The sequence below is a fragment of the Perca fluviatilis genome, chromosome 3 (genome assembly GCF_010015445.1).
Source record: "Perca fluviatilis chromosome 3, GENO_Pfluv_1.0, whole genome shotgun sequence".
Lineage (NCBI taxonomy): Eukaryota > Metazoa > Chordata > Actinopteri > Perciformes > Percidae > Perca > Perca fluviatilis.
In genome coordinates this window covers 23,389,633-23,407,142 of record NC_053114.1, presented here as the reverse complement: position 1 = coordinate 23,407,142, position 17,510 = coordinate 23,389,633, and the positions used below count along the sequence as shown (strand labels likewise).

Sequence of the window (17,510 nt, the reverse complement as noted above, 5' to 3'; positions counted from 1 at the left end):
TACCTAGAGATTGGCATAATTAGATTAAAATAAAATAAAAATCTGCTTGCCTCTATTGGAATTTAACATAGGGGTGTCTATACTTATGCCCCCTGTATTTTAAGGAAAAACATTTATTTATTTATTTACGATACATTATTCATTCACAAAAATAAATTGGTGTCCTTAAAGGTTGGATTTTTCCTATTTGTTTTTAGTTAAGGCATTTAAATCAATTTCCAAAAGATGATTTTTTTATTCCTCTTTTCAGTGAACTTTAGCATGGGTTCTTAAACTCATGAGCACCACTGTATATACAAGAATACGAGAGCAAGCTGCAGTGTCAGGTGTGACCACCAGATGGTGCCCAATACCAACAAATGACAAGAAAGACACTGATCACTTTTCTCCTTTCTCTTTTGTCCTCTAATCACATCTAGATCTATCTTAAAGTTATAGAATTATTATTGCTATTGTTGTTATTATTATTGCCATTTTTATTGTTTTATTATTATTGTAACAATTGTCATTAATATAATTTTTTTATAGGCTAGCCTTTTACTATTTGGCAAAATTTGTGGGGTCGTTATCGGATGACATATCCTTGAAATCTCGTAAAATATATTTTCAAAAAATGCTTCCGAAATTTAGTGCATGCTTCTGTGGGAAGATGTGGTTGCCGGGGGGATGAAAATAGACTTAAATTATTGATGGATTCCTACATTGAGCAGAGGAGGTTGTTGGGGATCCACTCCTGCTCATTTGGTTTCCATAGCACCGCCCTCGGGAGAGCTGCAGCTTTCATATATGGGGTTGACTGTCCTTGTTTTAAAGAAATACTTTTTAAGCATTAAAACGCCAAATAAAAATACATAGGCCTAGGCTAATCGAAATATCTAAAGTTGCAGGCCTATTATATCTCACATAATTTATGCTGCGACATAAAGCAACGGGTTGAACTGTAAACATGTCCTTTTGTCGCCAGTGTTTTATGAAATTACTAATATAACCCAGCATTAACGTGTTATATTTTGACTCTGGCCTTCATGTGTGCTAAGCAGCTGGCCAGATGTTGGACGCAGAGCTGCTGTCGCTGACCTCGGTGCTGAACACGACGTCAGATGAACCTGCGCGCACCACAGGAGACACCATACAGCCTCACTCCCTCTTTGATTTATTGAAGCATCTCCAAACACCCACTTCTGCTTTCTTAACTTTGAGCTTTTTTATTTCACTATCTCTCTCTCTCTTTTTCTTCCGGACAGATCCACAACATATTCGCGACGCTGGCTATCATTTTCACTCCTTTTCGTTTTCTGTCGTGATGGCACTTGGCGCGGCTACTGTACGCCAGGCAGGAGATGAGCTGGTGGTGGCTGAAGGCGCACAGGTCGTTTGATTTCTCATTTTTTTCCCGCTTTTTAGCGCTTTCATTGTGAAGATTAGAGTCGTCTTTTGGATCGTCGCCTCCCTGGACTCAAAATTATCACAACTTCGTTTGTTGTTTTCGTTGTTGCCGCTGCAGTCGGCCATCCTGCGCCGTAACATGACGATTAAGCAGTAAAATAATAGTGAGATATAGGCCTACACAATAGAAACTGGATATGGAGTCAGTGAAGACGAGAGCCGCGGCCGGGGTGAAGGAATTTGCGGGGAAGACCCTGGGTCATATGCACAGGTAAGGAAAAGCCTTTTTTTCTGTCTTGATTGGCGCGTGCCAATTTCCTCGCGTTAAAGTGTAATTATTTGCATGCTTGATTTTTTTGTTTACCAGAGAGGAGTCAGAGGTGGTGTGTAGGTCTGCAGGTCACCAAACACTCTTTTACAACTTACAAGGATATAGTCACGCCTCTAGAAGTGAGAAGAAAATTATGTAATCAAATAGGCCTGTGTGTGTGTGTGTGTGTGTGTGTGTGTGTGTGTGTGTGTGTGTGTGTGTGTGTGTGTGTGTGTGTGTGTGTGTGTGTGTTGTGTGTGTGTGGTGATAAAAGTGGGTTTGGATGACCCTAGATGCCTGTACGTGAGTCTCATTGGCAGAGGTTATAGCCTACAGGACGCGTGAAGCATTTCCTATTATCTTTAAAAACCAGTGACGCACATACAATGATAAACCTGCAGCATGCGTCTCATATTCATTTAAAAATCATCACTTTGTTCATTTCAACCAACAGGTTTTATATGGGGTTTCTGTAAGACATCTTGCTGGTTTTGACATCTCCAGCGAGATTATTCCCTTTTGTCTCTTAAGCATTTGGGGCCTTTCTGCGATTTATTTCTTACAGTCTGAAGTAGATAGGCTACAGTAAAATCACATGTTATTGATTATCCACAGGAGTTTTGTTTCAATGAAGTTTAGTTCTTTTATATTTTTCTGAGGCCTTTGATTCATAGTTATAGGCCTACTGATTGATTTCAATTTGCATTTTATTTTCGATTCTTTTTTGTGGTCATTATTAATTAGCCCTGTCCGTCCGTTTGCAGACACACGCATTTAAATGTTTCGATTTTTAAATCCGAATTCGGGCAAACAACGTGTGGCATATGAATGTGACTTTCCTGGAGAGAGAAAAAAAAGGTGGGCTTTGAGGAATGCCCACAGACGCGTGTGTCTGGAGGTGCTGCTCGGTCCAGTGAATGCTAATGAGTGGAAAGTCAGCGGGCTGCTGCAATGCGGTACAGCCAGGGACAGGTTCGCCTGGTTTCAGCTCTACAGGCCAAGTTTGTTCGATTCCTTCTATTCGTATTATGTTCTTATGCGCAAACACAGAAGCAAGTATTTGCTTTTAATTCGTTGTTCATGTCTGTTGAGCCATCTGACGTGAACCCCGCAGATATGACGCTCTCCTTATAGTGTGACAGAAGAAAATACAGTATGGAGGCCTCTCCACCAGTACCGCTGCTTTATTATGGTGATTCTGAAAGAATTGCCTCCTGCATTTTATTGACTAACGTGACAAGAAATTTCAGATAGACACACAAACCGCCCAAACTCCCAAGCACCCAATCCATAGTGAAATAAAAATGGGCCTTAGAAATATTTTTCCATTACAGGGGCGATCTTAGAGTTTTGTATGGTGCATCAACATTATATTTTATCAGGGGACACTTGCTAGACACTGTCCTCACCTGGCTGTTGCAGACTGATAGAGAGGAAACAGAAAACCGGGGAGGTGATCGAGCTGACGGAGGATGGGCGGCCCCGGGAGGCTGTGGAGAAGAAACCCCCGCTGTGCGACTGCAACTGCTTCGGCCTGCCCCGCCGGTACATCATCGCCATCATGAGTGGCCTGGGCTTCTGCATCTCCTTCGGTATCCGGTGTAACCTGGGCGTGGCCATAGTGGGCATGGTCAACAACAGCACCATCCACCAGAACGGCAAGATCATCATCAAAGAGGTGTGGCAACGGCAGCGAGCACCTCCGACGTAAAAGCATCATAGACTGCATGCGTCGAGACACCTGATTCTTATTTTATCAAGAAAAATAAATAAAGAGAACGATTCATTCCCCCACACATGAGATAGCCCGCAGCACAGGCTACAGTGTGTAGGCTAAGGCCTACTGTCACATTAAGCCATGCAATCACTTAAATGGTCCCTACTAAATATGGCTGGTGATTTCTTTTCAAAATGTTAGTAGATATTTGGGCATAAGAACTAATTTATTAAGCCTACGATATTTTAAAACATGCCCAAATCGTCAATGCGCCATAGAGATGATCCTGTATCATAATGTCAGCTAGCTTTTATAGCATTCTCTTTGGGTAATACGATGCAATTTTAAAATGATCAAATGCATCTCTGTATCCACTGTGAAAAGCCTAAATCTTAGCCTATAGCCTATATGGCCCCATAGGCCTACTGTTAACGTTATTCGATAATAGACCTACACATTTCCTTGACAGCCTCTATTTGCATAAAAGGCAAATAAGTTCAAAGACACACTAGGCCTACTGTTAAAAATATGTCTCAATGAGTGAATTCACAACAGCCTACATAGGCAACATTTAAAATGGATACATATTTTTGTGTTTTTGCGTTTTGGTCAAATATTAACCAAATAATCGTACCTACATCCAATAGCTATTAAATTCCACACAGCTTCTCTGTGGGTTTTCTTTGACAGTGCAGGACACATGAATAATTTTCATGCACAGATCAATGTCATCTGATCGAAATAAACCGTTGCAGGCCTTTTATAAACAGGCCCTAGGCCAGTCCTTTCAGAGTATGAGAACAAGCCTAAATGCTTTTCGTTTGTTTCTTGATTAATAACCTAAAGGTTTTCAACAGAGGTAATTTAACATGTTCATTATTTGCATGTTATCGCCCAGAAAGCCAAGTTCAACTGGGATCCAGAGACGGTGGGACTTATTCACGGATCATTTTTTTGGGGCTACATCGTTACACAAATCCCGGGAGGATACATATGCTCCAGGCTGGCAGCAAACAGGTAGGCGGCACTTCCAGTGAGTTACCATAAATACAACAAAATGACATTCATTTGGCAGATTATGATTGATTTTTTTAAGCCTATGCCATTTTTGGCCAATTAAACGAAATGACTGTTGAAGTGACTCTCCCTTCCTCTCACTCCCATTCTGTAGGCTATTGTTTTAAATTTTTTAAATGTGTAGGCCTTTAGGAAACGAAAATGAATAGCCAAGGCCAGAAGTTCTTGCTGAATTATGAATTTAATTCAGGTAGGCTGAGTTTCACTATCCACATAACGGCAGCAGACAGTCAGCTGCTCTGAAGTGATGCAGAGGTGCAGGGAGAGGCTGATCAGCGGGCTGGCAGGCCCACAGCTCCCGGTGTCAGGGCTTTCTGCCACCTGTTAATGAGCTCCCGGGGGGGGGGGGGGCATGGAGACCAGACCCTGTCTTGTCGCCAAAGGCTTTAATCCATATGGGCACTGCCAATGCCTCATAATAAGTGTTAGAAACACTAGGCCTATAGGCTATATTAAGGTGCACGTTTTAGGAATTGAATGTTGGAATGGCTATAGTATATAAAGCATTCCGTTTATAGCTCAACAGTAGATGCCTTAATCTTGAGCACATAACGTTTATAAATTTAAAGGCAATTGACATAGGCTAATTATGAAAAAGTGCAGCCAATCCTAGTCTAACAAATCTCCCTGCTATATAGCCTAGACCTGATTTTAATGTAGGCCTATCGCTCTTTTTTTTTTACATTTTTATTTCCCTGCACCCTGGTTGTCTGTTCCTCGTATGGTTGATTGACACGTGGATGTAATCGAATCAATTGGTCTCGTGCCCAACAGTAGTCTCGACCGGATTAGGGCTTGTCCCCCGCGTGCGGATGAAAGGGGCGGGAAAACGTGACAGAAATGAGAAATAGCTCGGTGTTTAGGCTACGGATGGCCTGGCCCTGCCTGCGCGTGATCTCTGCTCAGCTGCTGGTAAAAAAAAAATGCCCTTCCTTTTTTTTCTACCTTTAACGACGAAAACAAAGAAGAAACCGCATGTTATTTCCTACTGATTCCTTACAGCCTAGGCTAGGCCCACTGAATGAGCAGTGCTGTAGGCGTTTTAACCGCAGTGACAGACAGTCTCTTTTTTTCATTATTGCTAATTAGCAAAGTACACAAATGTAAAAACATTGTGATCCATATATTATCTGTTTGCGTCTAGGCCTATACCAATGAAAAATTAAAATGAGCCTAGACCTACATGTCATTCTTCACGAAAAACACCTTTCCATGAAAGAGTAGGCCTACCCAGTAAAAATGGTTGCTAGGCGACACATGCGTATTGACGTAGTATGTGGCTGTTGGTGGGGCGTTGCTGCTTAAAATATTTATTTTTATGACGTCAGAGGAGCGCGTGCCAATCAGAACCGAGGACACAATGTACAAACAGCTTTGATATGTGATCATTTAAATGGTTATACTCTACCAAAAGGAGATAAAAACAAAGAGACTTTCAATGGCCTTTCATGTAGAATATAAATCGATAATCTTTCATGGTTCATTTTAGAAAAGTAAAGTGTAGGCTAATTAAAAACCTCAATAGGCCTACTACCTTTAAATATTTTCCTTAAAAATAATGGTAGCCTATTATTCATCTAAGTGTTCTAATATTTCAGTGATCTGCTCCTTGTCACCATGGCACAAAGCTAAAACATGTTAATAACATACATTCAGTTCAGAAGAAAAGAAGAAGAAACTTTATTATTTGTCACATACAATCGTACAGTAGCCTACAAAAATATAGTAAAATTCAATCTCTGCATTTATTAACCCACCCTAAGCATTAGGGGCAGCAGACAGCCACATGCAGGTTCAGGGGAACAGTTAAAATAATCATGAGGGGAGTTATTATATATAAAATGTGATATTTAAAATATATCTTATCATTTTCAGGGTATTTGGTGCGGCCATTGTGCTAACCTCGATTCTCAACATGTTGATTCCCTCGGCTGCCCGAGTCCACTTTGGGTGTGTCATCTTTGTCAGGATATTACAAGGGCTGGTGGAGGTAAGAGAATGTTAACATCTTTATTTCTTCCCTTCAATATAAATCTTGGATTGGTTTAATGGTTTTACAAAAATCTGCACTATTCTCACTGATGTGTGTTTCTTTTATTATGGCTATCAAAAGCTGAGGGTTTGCAATAATACACAATACAAAGGGGCTTCCTGCAAATGTTACTCAAGAAAGCAAAAGAAAAGACTGTACCGTGCACAGGATATTTAACAGCGGAAATGTGAGATGGGCTGTATTGATCCAGTGCACTACAGCTGAGTGTTTGTGGGATAGTCCAGAGTCCTATTTGGCTGTCACACTTTGTATCCTGGAAACACAACAGCAAAGGTTTACTACAGATAGATGCAAAGGAATACGCTGATAGGCAATCCTCTGGCTTCGTAGTGAAACATGACACACAGATATCTGCCTGCTGTGTATTTGATGTTGGTGAGATGTGTCTGTTATCATGCAAAATACAGAAAGCTGATGCTACAGTTCTTAATATGCAAATATGGCAGACAATGTAAAGATGAAGTTGTTGGTGGGCATCATTTGTATAAAGAGGGGATCTTTTTTAGGACAGGGCAATGTCTGGCTGAGGGTTTTCTATTTTTATTTCAATGCTTTTGGACAAATGGTATCAAATGCTTAGTCATGATGGTAAATAATTCGGTAACACTTTACTTGAAGGTAGCTACGTAAGAGTGACATGACGCTGTCATGAATGTGTCATAAACATTCTAAACAAGTCATGAATGTTTATGACATAACGCTTCTTTTAGTAAGTGTGATTCGGTTTTTGTCATGACAAGTTATGGTTAGGGTTAGAGTTAATATTATAACGCACTGCTCTGCTGTCCTAAGAAAGTCTTTGTAGATTGTTCTTTACGTCAGAGTGGTTTGTTCAAATTAGTGGCTGATGAACATTTAATGGCTGCAGCGCTGCTTTTCTCCATGCACAGCTCATCAGGTCCTCTTTGCTCATGGCACCGCAGCAATTTGTTCATGTTAATTACAAGGGTGAAAATGTTAATGTTTGTTAGTTATTATATCAGACATCTGTTGGCTCATGTTCAAATCTAAGAGGATATTCCCCCAGATTGTTTGTACATCCTAAACTCAAATAATCCAATAATACAACTTGTATGTTTATGCCTTTATAAGGTTTGAAATGGATATGTAAAATGGTTTTGTTTCTATTAAAATAAGGATTTTAAGGCTATTATTTACTGGAATAATACTATGTTGGATCCATCAAAAAATGGGTGCAAACTAATGCCTATAATTTGTTCATTATACAAACCATTATATTTATTTTAACCAAGTGGCAAAACGTTTTCCGACATGGAGCATTGACCACTCTGTAAATACATACATTTCCCAAACAAACTGTGTGTGTCAGGAGCACCTAAAATAATAGGCTAAATAACATAGAGTTCCAGTCTGCTGCTAATATTTTTTGCATGTTTCTTCACCATGAATTAACACAGACTGTTGCTGTGTGGTGTGTTTAGGGAGTGACCTACCCGGCCTGTCATGGCATCTGGAGTAAGTGGGCTCCTCCGCTGGAAAGGAGTCGTCTGGCCACCCTCTCATTCTGTGGTATATACTTAATTATCCTATTGGTATTTATACATTGGGTTCAGCAATGATGTGTTGCATATTACTATATTGGTCAAGAAGCCTCCAAGCTTTTACTCCCTCGTTTCGCTGTCTGTCAGGCTCTTATGCTGGTGCTGTGATAGCGATGCCTCTGGCTGGGATCCTGGTCCAGTACTCAGGCTGGTCCTCTGTGTTCTATATCTATGGTAAGATTGATTGATGATGCATGTCTGTATGTCTGTGTGTGTGTGCGTGTGTGTGTGTGTGTGTCTTTGCACAAGGGAATATGAGATGAAGAAAATGCTGTGGTAAAATAAAAATGAAATACAATTGGAAAAAATTGTGGCTAAAGTGTTTTTAAGCTTGGTTGAAACTTTAATAGTTTGACACAGAGCCTAGTGAAAGTCAAATGGATTTATCCAGGCAGACTGTATATTGATCCATCCCCCCCCCCACCCCCTCCAAATGTTTTGGTGTGTCAATAAATAACCCCCCATGTTTCTCTCTGGACTGGATACAGTTAGCTTTCCTGTCTGGGTTTAATTCTCTCAGGCATTATGGAAAGATCAGACTGCCAAACACTCTCTGTGTGTATTACTGCTGAGGTGAAATGCTCTAAAGTTCTGACATGTTATCTGTCTGTAATATGCAGGATGCTTTGGCATGTTTTGGTACATCTTCTGGATCCTTGTGTCTTATGAGAGCCCCGCTGTACATCCTACCATCACTGATGAGGAACGCTGCTACATTGAGGAGAGCATTGGAGAGAGTGCCAAGCTATCGGGTCCTTCCGAGGTAACATCAGACTTAAGAAAGACAATAAATATAACTCACTCCTCCCAGTACTCTTTGTTTTTCAATCTTTTGTGTTGTAACGGGTACTAGAATAACCAACACAACACCAAGCTCCAGTTTCAACAGCCATTTCCATCACCTTTTGTCAGAGAGACGTGACCAAATGTATGTGTAAAATGCAATCCTTTGTGATTATCTATTCCAGAAATTCAAGACCCCTTGGAGGAAGTTTTTTACTTCTATGCCTGTCTATGCAATCATCGTGGCCAACTTCTGCAGGAGCTGGACGTTTTACCTGCTACTGATTAGCCAGCCTGCATACTTTGAGGAAGTCTTTGGCTTTGAGATAAGCAAGGTGAGCTTACAATACAAGTCAGCGGACAACTGACAATCATTTTTAATTTAATTTAACCTTTATTTATCCAGATAACTCGATTGAGAACAAATTCTCATTTTGCAACGATATTCACACATTCTTACCTGGAAGCTGCCCAGTACCACTGAGCAGCTACAGTGGAGTGATTGGGGTTAAGGGACTTGCTCAAGGGCACGTCAGTGGTGGTAATGAGGGAGGGACAAGCGCTGCTCTTTCACTTTCCCCACCCAGATTTTATCCTGTCGGTCTGGGGATTGAACCGACAATCTCCCAGTCACAAGCTCACTTCTTTAACCTTTAGGCAACCACTGCCCGTGGTGGAGCATGAATTGAATGATCAATAAATTATATTCAAATGCTATGTGGAAAAACACAACACTAGTGGCAGCCGTTATAGAGCTGATCATTGTGATACTTTGCTCTCGAAATGATTTTTCCTCAAAATCGATGTCGGTGCAACTGCTGGCCTGAGGGTGTTTCTATTGGACTGATACATTACATAAGAAGGCAGCATTGGTTCCAAAGGAAACAAACGATTGTTAAGTCACTGCTATCACAAATTATTTGACACTGATGTTTGTTTTTTAAGGTGAAATGGCCTGGGTTTCCTGTAATAGAAAAATAAAATATGTAGCCATAGAATAAGTGATTCATATGGAATAAAACATAAAATCAATGTAACCTATAACCTCAGGTGTAACTTAGCTCTATACTAACTATTAAACAATGCATGAAATGGCAACATTTTTTATTAATATTGTACACAATCTCTTAAAGCCCCTAAAATCTTGGTTTCATATCTTTAAAAGATGTTTTGCTGATTTAAATCCAGCTCTGTGTCATGGCAGTGTGGGCAGTGTGTGCAGATGAATGGTGTCTACTTTCCCTCTCTGCCGCAAGTGCACGGAGCTCCCCATGGAACGGAGCAGCGGAGGTGTGTCAAGATCTGCCGGATAATACAAAACGTGCACTGGCAGCGCAGGGGGAAGCCAAATGCCCTTCATCTAAACACACTGCCCACACAAAGATGACACAGAGCTGGTTTAAAATTGGCAAAGTACCCCTTTAAGTATTTATAACATCAAATATACATGATTAAATAACAAACAATCAAAGTTAAAGTTGGGGAAAACATTTGTGTTTATTATTAAGTTAGTAACACTCAGAATATCAGCTAATCTTATTATTCATCATGTAGTGCACTGCATTTACCCATTTTATTTGTGTCCAAATTCAGAGTGTGAAATGTATCCACTATAGTGCCCTCAAAAATTCAGAAAATGGAACAAAAAAGTAGTACCCATGGCAACAATCCCACAATAAAATGTTCGGTATTTTATAGATGCAAAAAAGAAAAAACAGTCGGAAGACACTGTCCTTGTCAGTGATGACACTAAATGATTTATTGTGCTGTCCTATCATACTGCAGCTGATTTGGTTGACTTTCTGCATGTGGTTGCAGGTCGGCATGCTGTCTGCCCTGCCACATTTGGTGATGACCATCATTGTGCCCATCGGGGGCCAGCTGGCTGACTACCTACGCAGCAGAAACATCATGTCGACTACCACTGTCAGGAAAATCATGAACTGTGGAGGTGATAAGTCTGAATTGAGGATGAAATATCATTTTCCACACCTCTCTCTGCACAGCTACAGGGTGTTACTTTCATGGTGTTAGATTTATACTGCTTCTTTTTTAGTTGCTCTTCACTGCCAGAGACATGGTTGTGTTTATATTTTTGTAAAATCTATCTGCTCAATACTTAGTTGACCTGCTGATTGTGATTGTGCATTGATTTCATATCTGTCACTTACGTAATTGAGTGCAAGCCATGTATCATGCTTAATTCAATTGGCACCGCGATGACCAACAGCCTGTGGGCTTTGTGTGTTTCTGTGTGTGTGTGTGACCTGCTGTCTGTCTCTGTTAGGATTTGGCATGGAGGCCACATTGCTGCTGGTGGTAGGATATTCCCACAGCAAAGGGGTGGCCATTTCCTTCCTGGTGCTGGCAGTGGGCTTCAGTGGATTTGCTATATCAGGTCAGTACAAGTAAAACACACATTCTGCTCAATCAGAATGTCATGTATGTACAATTTAGGATAGGACATACTGTAGTTAAATAATGTGATAATGATGAGGTCGTACTGGGTCTAATGTAGTGTGGCTAGTGTAAAGTATAGTTTTCACATTAGAAGGGTCAATTGATGGGGGTGTCTAAGGAAAGGCTAATAAGCCACATTTGAAGGGGATAAATATGTGAATATGTAGAATACCTTTCACAACAACAACTGTTGGAGTTACTGTGCTGTTTCCTCGCATAATGTTGAAGAAAAAAGCCAGTACTTTGTAAAAGAAAGTAAACAAGGAAATTCAAAAGTGTATATAAACAAATAGTTATTTGCTTTTTTGCTGAGCGTTAGATGAGAAGACCTTGTATGTACATGTCAGAGTGGTGTAGATCTTCTCATCTCACTTGTGGCAAGAAAGAGAACAAGCATATTTTCCAAAATGTCAAACTATTTATTTAATTTAGTAGTTGGTAGCAGCCTGTACTTTCAGTCTAAGCTTGCAGTAAATTTGTGCCACTTTAACTTCAATGTATTTGACATTTTGTTAACATCCCTAGCGGTATGTTTGCTGTTATTTGATAATTTGATGTTTCAGATGCATGCAGTATTGAATGTTCTCAAACACACCCAAATGACAACAGCAATAAGGTTAATCTGAGTAGACTTTCTTAAGACATCAGATTTCAGATATTGTTTGTAACACATTTTAACTGTCTGACAAAAGGAACCTCTCAGCTATCTTTAGCCATTCATTCAACAGATATTTTCACCTTAATGCTCAGGTCTGTGACTGTGTACAAAATCAGTTTCTTGCCTGTTGTTCTTGAGCTTTCTCCTGGAGTGTTTAATAATTCAGTGCTAGCTGTCTCGGGGGATTTGCCAGACAGGCAGTGTGAGGCAGATCGCGAGGACACTTACTCATTCAGCCAGTCGGAGTGGGGGAGGAGGAGGATGTGTGGCGAGTTGCTGCCAATTTCTGCAACAAGATGGTCACCATTTGTGCTACTTTTATCTACAACTGTGTCTTATTTCTGTTGCTTTTATTACTTAATAGTGTCACTGTTGCCTCAATTTGTCAATATTAATGTGGTTGTCTGACCTTGTCATAATTCAAAAAGGTAAAATCAACACTATTTTAATTTCGTGCAAAAATGTGTTTTTTTGCTCCGTCAGGCTTTAATGTCAATCACCTGGACATCGCTCCACGCTACGCCAGTATCCTAATGGGCATCTCTAATGGTGTGGGTACCCTGTCTGGGATGGTGTGCCCAATAATTGTTGGTACTATGACAAAGAACAAGGTAAGGGGTTCTACATTTAGGCACCAGCCATGGCAGTAATAAAGATCCTCTTATTTCATGTGTGCAATAAGTCTTTTAGATCTTAAAGAGCTAGACAAATCAACAACACTTACCCTATTATTAAGGCCCCTTATTATGAGCAGTATAGGACGTTTAAGACATGGTTTACACTAAAATGTAGCTGTAAGCAGACATAGGTGTTTATTCATGTATTTTTCAACAACTATATCTGTTCATATGAAGCATCCAACAAGTCCTCCAAACCATACGACGATATAGGTAGTTTATTCTTTCCCTCTAATACGACCCACAGGAGCATTTTCTGTCCTCTTATCGGAACCAGAGAACGGTTGCGGTTTTAAACACGTTGTAAATGTTGTGAAATGGTCCCTTTTTGGTTATGTTTAGGCACCAAAACTACTTACCGGTAGTAAAGTCTAAAAAAACATTTTGGGTTGGGGTTAAAATCAGACGTTACTTCACTTCCAGTTACCCAGTTATGCACATGACGCTGAACATAAAGAAACAAAAACGTGCTGTTTACTTTCATTGGGTAACTACTTTCCGGGTGAAAGTCCTGTATCCTGCACTCTCATACTTTGTCACATCACATTCTGATTTGCTCCCATCAATTACTATGGCCACTAGAGGGCGTTGCCTCTACAAACGTAACTATGAGTCATATTTGCGGGACATGGTGTACTAATAACACATTACGATAATAATGTATTATATTATAATGAATAATAAAAAGCACATAAAATTCAGTTTCAGATAAAGACAGATATGATGACTAAGTAATAGGACTTATACTTAACTTAGAGTCCAGCCTCCCTTATAATCTTACATTAGTGGTACCTGGACAGTAAATATATGAAAGTATGTATATGTACTGCATGTATATGATGTTCACACTGGGTAAAATATTACATACATACATAAATATACAAGGCTGCACAGCGTCACACATATATAGTATCATTTATTTAAAAAGGCTAAAGGCTTTAGTTGTTAGCAAACATTCCTCAAACAGAAGTAAATCGTGCATTTCTTGGGGACTATTTTTAACTGCAAATGAATACACAATTTGGGAGCTAGTGAGAACTTGCAGCAGCAGGATGATATACAGCATTTTGGTGGTATGGTTGGTGGTATGTCACCCAATGTGTTTTTAATACTTTTTGGCTTCGCCGCACAGACTTCTTAGTAACATCTATCCATTGTTGGTTTTAGTTATTTTCATCGGATTTCTTCACAATAAAATACATATAAAAAAATGTCCAGACGTTTCTTTTAAGGGTCTAAAATACAACAACTTTGTTTTCCTTCTCTCTTCAGACTCGAGAGGAGTGGCAGTATGTGTTCCTGATTGCCGCCATGGTGCATTATGGAGGAGTGATCTTCTATGGAATCTTTGCGTCGGGAGAAAAACAGACGTGGGCCGACCCAGAACTGACCAGCGAGGAGAAGTGTGGCTTCATAGACGAGGATGAGCTGGCAGAAGAGACGGGCGATATCACTCAAAGTTACGGTGCATTTGGAGGTCCGGCTAAGTCCTACGGTGCAACCACACAGGTGAATGGAGGCTGGGCTTCAGGTTGGGAGAAGACGGAGGAGTACGTCCAGGAGGAAGCACAGACAGGAGGCTACGGATACAAGAAGGATGAGGGATACTCCTAGACCAAACACACATTCACTGACACATGAGTAGACTTATTTTCCTGAGTGTGCATCAGTTTAGTCATAAAAATATCAACAAATGAGAAACAAGAAAACCTACAATCTAGTGTTGTATTGTTTGCACAAATTCTAAAAAAGTATCAACTAAACATTTTTAAAATGTATCAAGAAATCAAAGATATTCGATTAATAGAGGTGTAACACATATCAAATTGGCAGCCTCTACATGTATTATTATGCATATTGTTAATAGATATATTCATTTGGAGTGCAGTTGTGTGTAAATGTGAATATTTTTATCCCATCAGCCAAGGCTTTCTGACCACAATGAAGCCTGTAGGGTTCCATAGAAGTTGCCCATCAGAACCAACCCCTTATTTATCAAATTAACTGCTACAATACAAGGTCCTACAAGCCAGCCATTACAGTGTATAGATATGTCACTGCACATTGTTGTAAACAGAAACTAGACACTATGTTGATATAGATTGAACTGTATCGCTCCTGAATGCGCTCAGAGTAGTGTGTCCTTTTAATGCACAATATGATGTGTGTGTGTGTGTGTGTGTGTGTGTGTGTGTGTGTGTGTGTGTGTGTGTGTGTGTGTGTGTGTGTAAAAGTCCTTAACATGTAAGTGACCTGGTGTAGAGATATGAGTGTCATGTAATGACTTGTGATGAACGTTTGGTTACACTTGCATAAGGTAAAACAAATACCGTCCAATGTTTGCTATATGTGATCCATTTTGTACCTCAGCAGCTGAGTGTTTGATTTTAGCAATTTCAACCCGTCACATCTCAGCAGTGTAGTGCAGGAGTAAAGCCATTCTCATCATTATACTCACCATTACTGTCAAATGTCTACTGTAGCTGTACCAATGCATTGTTAAATGATTAATCTTAAATAAAACATATATGACAGAGATAACTAGAAAGTAAAGATGTATAAGAGTTTATAGATTCAATTTAGACCAAGAGATGCACGGTCATACGACCTTATGAAGGGTTTGTGCAATGCAAAGACTTTGGGAACGTACAGATAGCCAAAATCAGTATGAGAGTCTTACCATATTAGAACAGCAAATCTAATAATGTTAAATGAGAAGAGGAGAAAAAATATTTAAAATAATGTGAAGGATATTTACATGATCAAATGGACGAGATAGTAATTCTTAATGTTAAAGCCCCTGAAAACTAAGTATTTCTCAAAAACATCAACTATTTATGAATAAGCAACAATTACAGGAAAAAAAAGAAATCTGTCATGTGAAATAATTAAAACTGTTCTAACTTTAGTAGAAATGTAAGTGCTAATGTAAGATCACATTGTTAAAAGTGAGATGCTGATTGAGAAAATGTGTTTTCAGGGCCTTTAAGGGAGAAGAGTTTAAAATGTTAAAAGACATGGAAGTTGAAGTAAACATTCCACAACAATTATTTGAATGTTTACATAAATCTATACTTTGCATAAATTTCACCAAAACAGGATATTTCTATTCGCAATTATTGAAAAGCAGGATGGGCAATCACAAATGAGTGCAATTTGGACAAACTACCATTTGTCCATTTCCATCACAAGTAAGATGGAAGTAAGATGAGACAGTTTATGATTTGATGTATAATGTAATGGCCTGACTTTATGAGAGTCTGGCAATGAAATGTGTGTTAGGCTCCTGAATGGAAAGAAAAAGCAAAACACCTCCAGAATCTGTTTTGTCCTCATTCTGCACTTAACACCGACAAGGTCTGAAGGGGATCAATTTTGTTTAATTTGTCACATGTCTGTGGAGACCTTAAATCAGCACTTCACAATATAGATGTGTGTGGATGTGTATTTATGCATGGAACAAAGTGAAATTTGTAGTGTGTCCTTTTTTCTTCTTTTTTTTCAAACTTATTTGTCTTTGTCTCAGAAACTGTTACTGATGCTTCAATTTCTTTGCACAATCAACCAAAGGTGAAAAGCAGAGCTGGGTTTTAGCCGAAAGTCAAATATTTTTTAAGGGAGTACAGACCATCAGCAGCGAGGTTAGGACCCAAAGTGTGCAGGTGGCACCAAAACATTACTCAGTGTACAAAGCAATAAATCCATAGTAACAGTTCTGGTCAAAACGTCATGAACAGTCATTATGTAACTGTTTTTATGCATTTGTTTAAGAGTCGTGTTTTTTTGTGATAACAAATGTAGAAAATAAACACTTGTAAAGAAAAAAACATAGAAATATATGTATGACAAATATAGTAGTAGAGTCCAACACAAACGTCTTTGAAAACAAGGAAGTGCAAGGAGTTTGTGACGGGGCTGCTCACCCGAAGAGAATGATAAAAAGAGCTCCGTCTAAGAAGCGGATGCTCTTCTTCTTCATGTAACTGTTATTGTTGGTCCACATGGACTGTTTGCTGTTGTCCCCCCCTCCCCTGTCTTTCTCTCTCTCCCACACTCTCTCTCTCTCTCTCTCTCTCTCTCTTCACTTTTTTTATTTTGATTAATGTTCTTTATTCAGTGGCTGGAACCCCGTTTCCCTACTTAACCACATGTACCTCCCCCCTCACCCTGTTAAAAACTGATTTCATTGTTACAATAATCATTGACATTGAGAATAAAACCTAAACAGGCAATTCTACATTTTCAAAAATGACAAATGTGCAACCTGAAGTAGTTAAAAGTTTCCTGTTGTTGTGCCTCTGAAGTTAAAGTGTGATTCTATGGCTTCTGTTGCTGTGTAAATTGAGAGGTTTGTTGGTGTCGAAATGAAATACTCTATATCCTTTTTTGATAAAAAAGCAAAGAAATCTGTGTGTCCTGAGTCCCGACTATTTGTGACAAAGACAGTGCTGAAGAACATAACATATAGAAGGCAAGCATTGTGTTTTTCAACTTTATAAATTTCTTAGCAACTTCCATTGCTACACAATCCACTCGGTGCTGTATTCACATTGCTGATAACACAAGTTAAACATGCAATAACAGATTGTTTTGAACAGGCGGAGGCAGTGGGAACAATTTGTGAATACAATCATCACTTTATAAGTTGATATGGTGACCTTGTTAGCAAACAGTTGCTTATTTACTGTACACATCCAGCAGTTATGGAGAAACATTATCAATCATTTGAAGTGTTTCTGTCCTCCTAATGAATGTAAGTTCAATATTCACTCTCTTTTCATGATTGGTGGCCTGAAAACGCTACAGTCACAGATTGAAGTGACATTA

At 39.4% G+C, this 17,510-nt stretch overlaps 1 protein-coding gene across 1 annotated transcript; it reads left to right on the top strand.

Annotated features, from left to right (window-relative positions):
• Positions 1-819: 819 nt before the first annotated feature.
• slc17a6b (solute carrier family 17 member 6b) lies at positions 820-17,093 on the top strand. The gene is made up of 12 exons (XM_039795783.1): positions 820-1,657; positions 3,119-3,374; positions 4,312-4,430; positions 6,366-6,480; positions 7,986-8,073; positions 8,193-8,279; positions 8,726-8,868; positions 9,074-9,223; positions 10,707-10,839; positions 11,176-11,286; positions 12,490-12,617; positions 13,956-17,093. Exons 1-12 carry the CDS (start codon positions 1,584-1,586, stop codon positions 14,295-14,297), a joined length of 1,746 nt encoding a protein of 581 aa, XP_039651717.1. The 5' UTR covers positions 820-1,583; the 3' UTR covers positions 14,298-17,093.
• Positions 17,094-17,510: the final 417 nt, after the last annotated feature.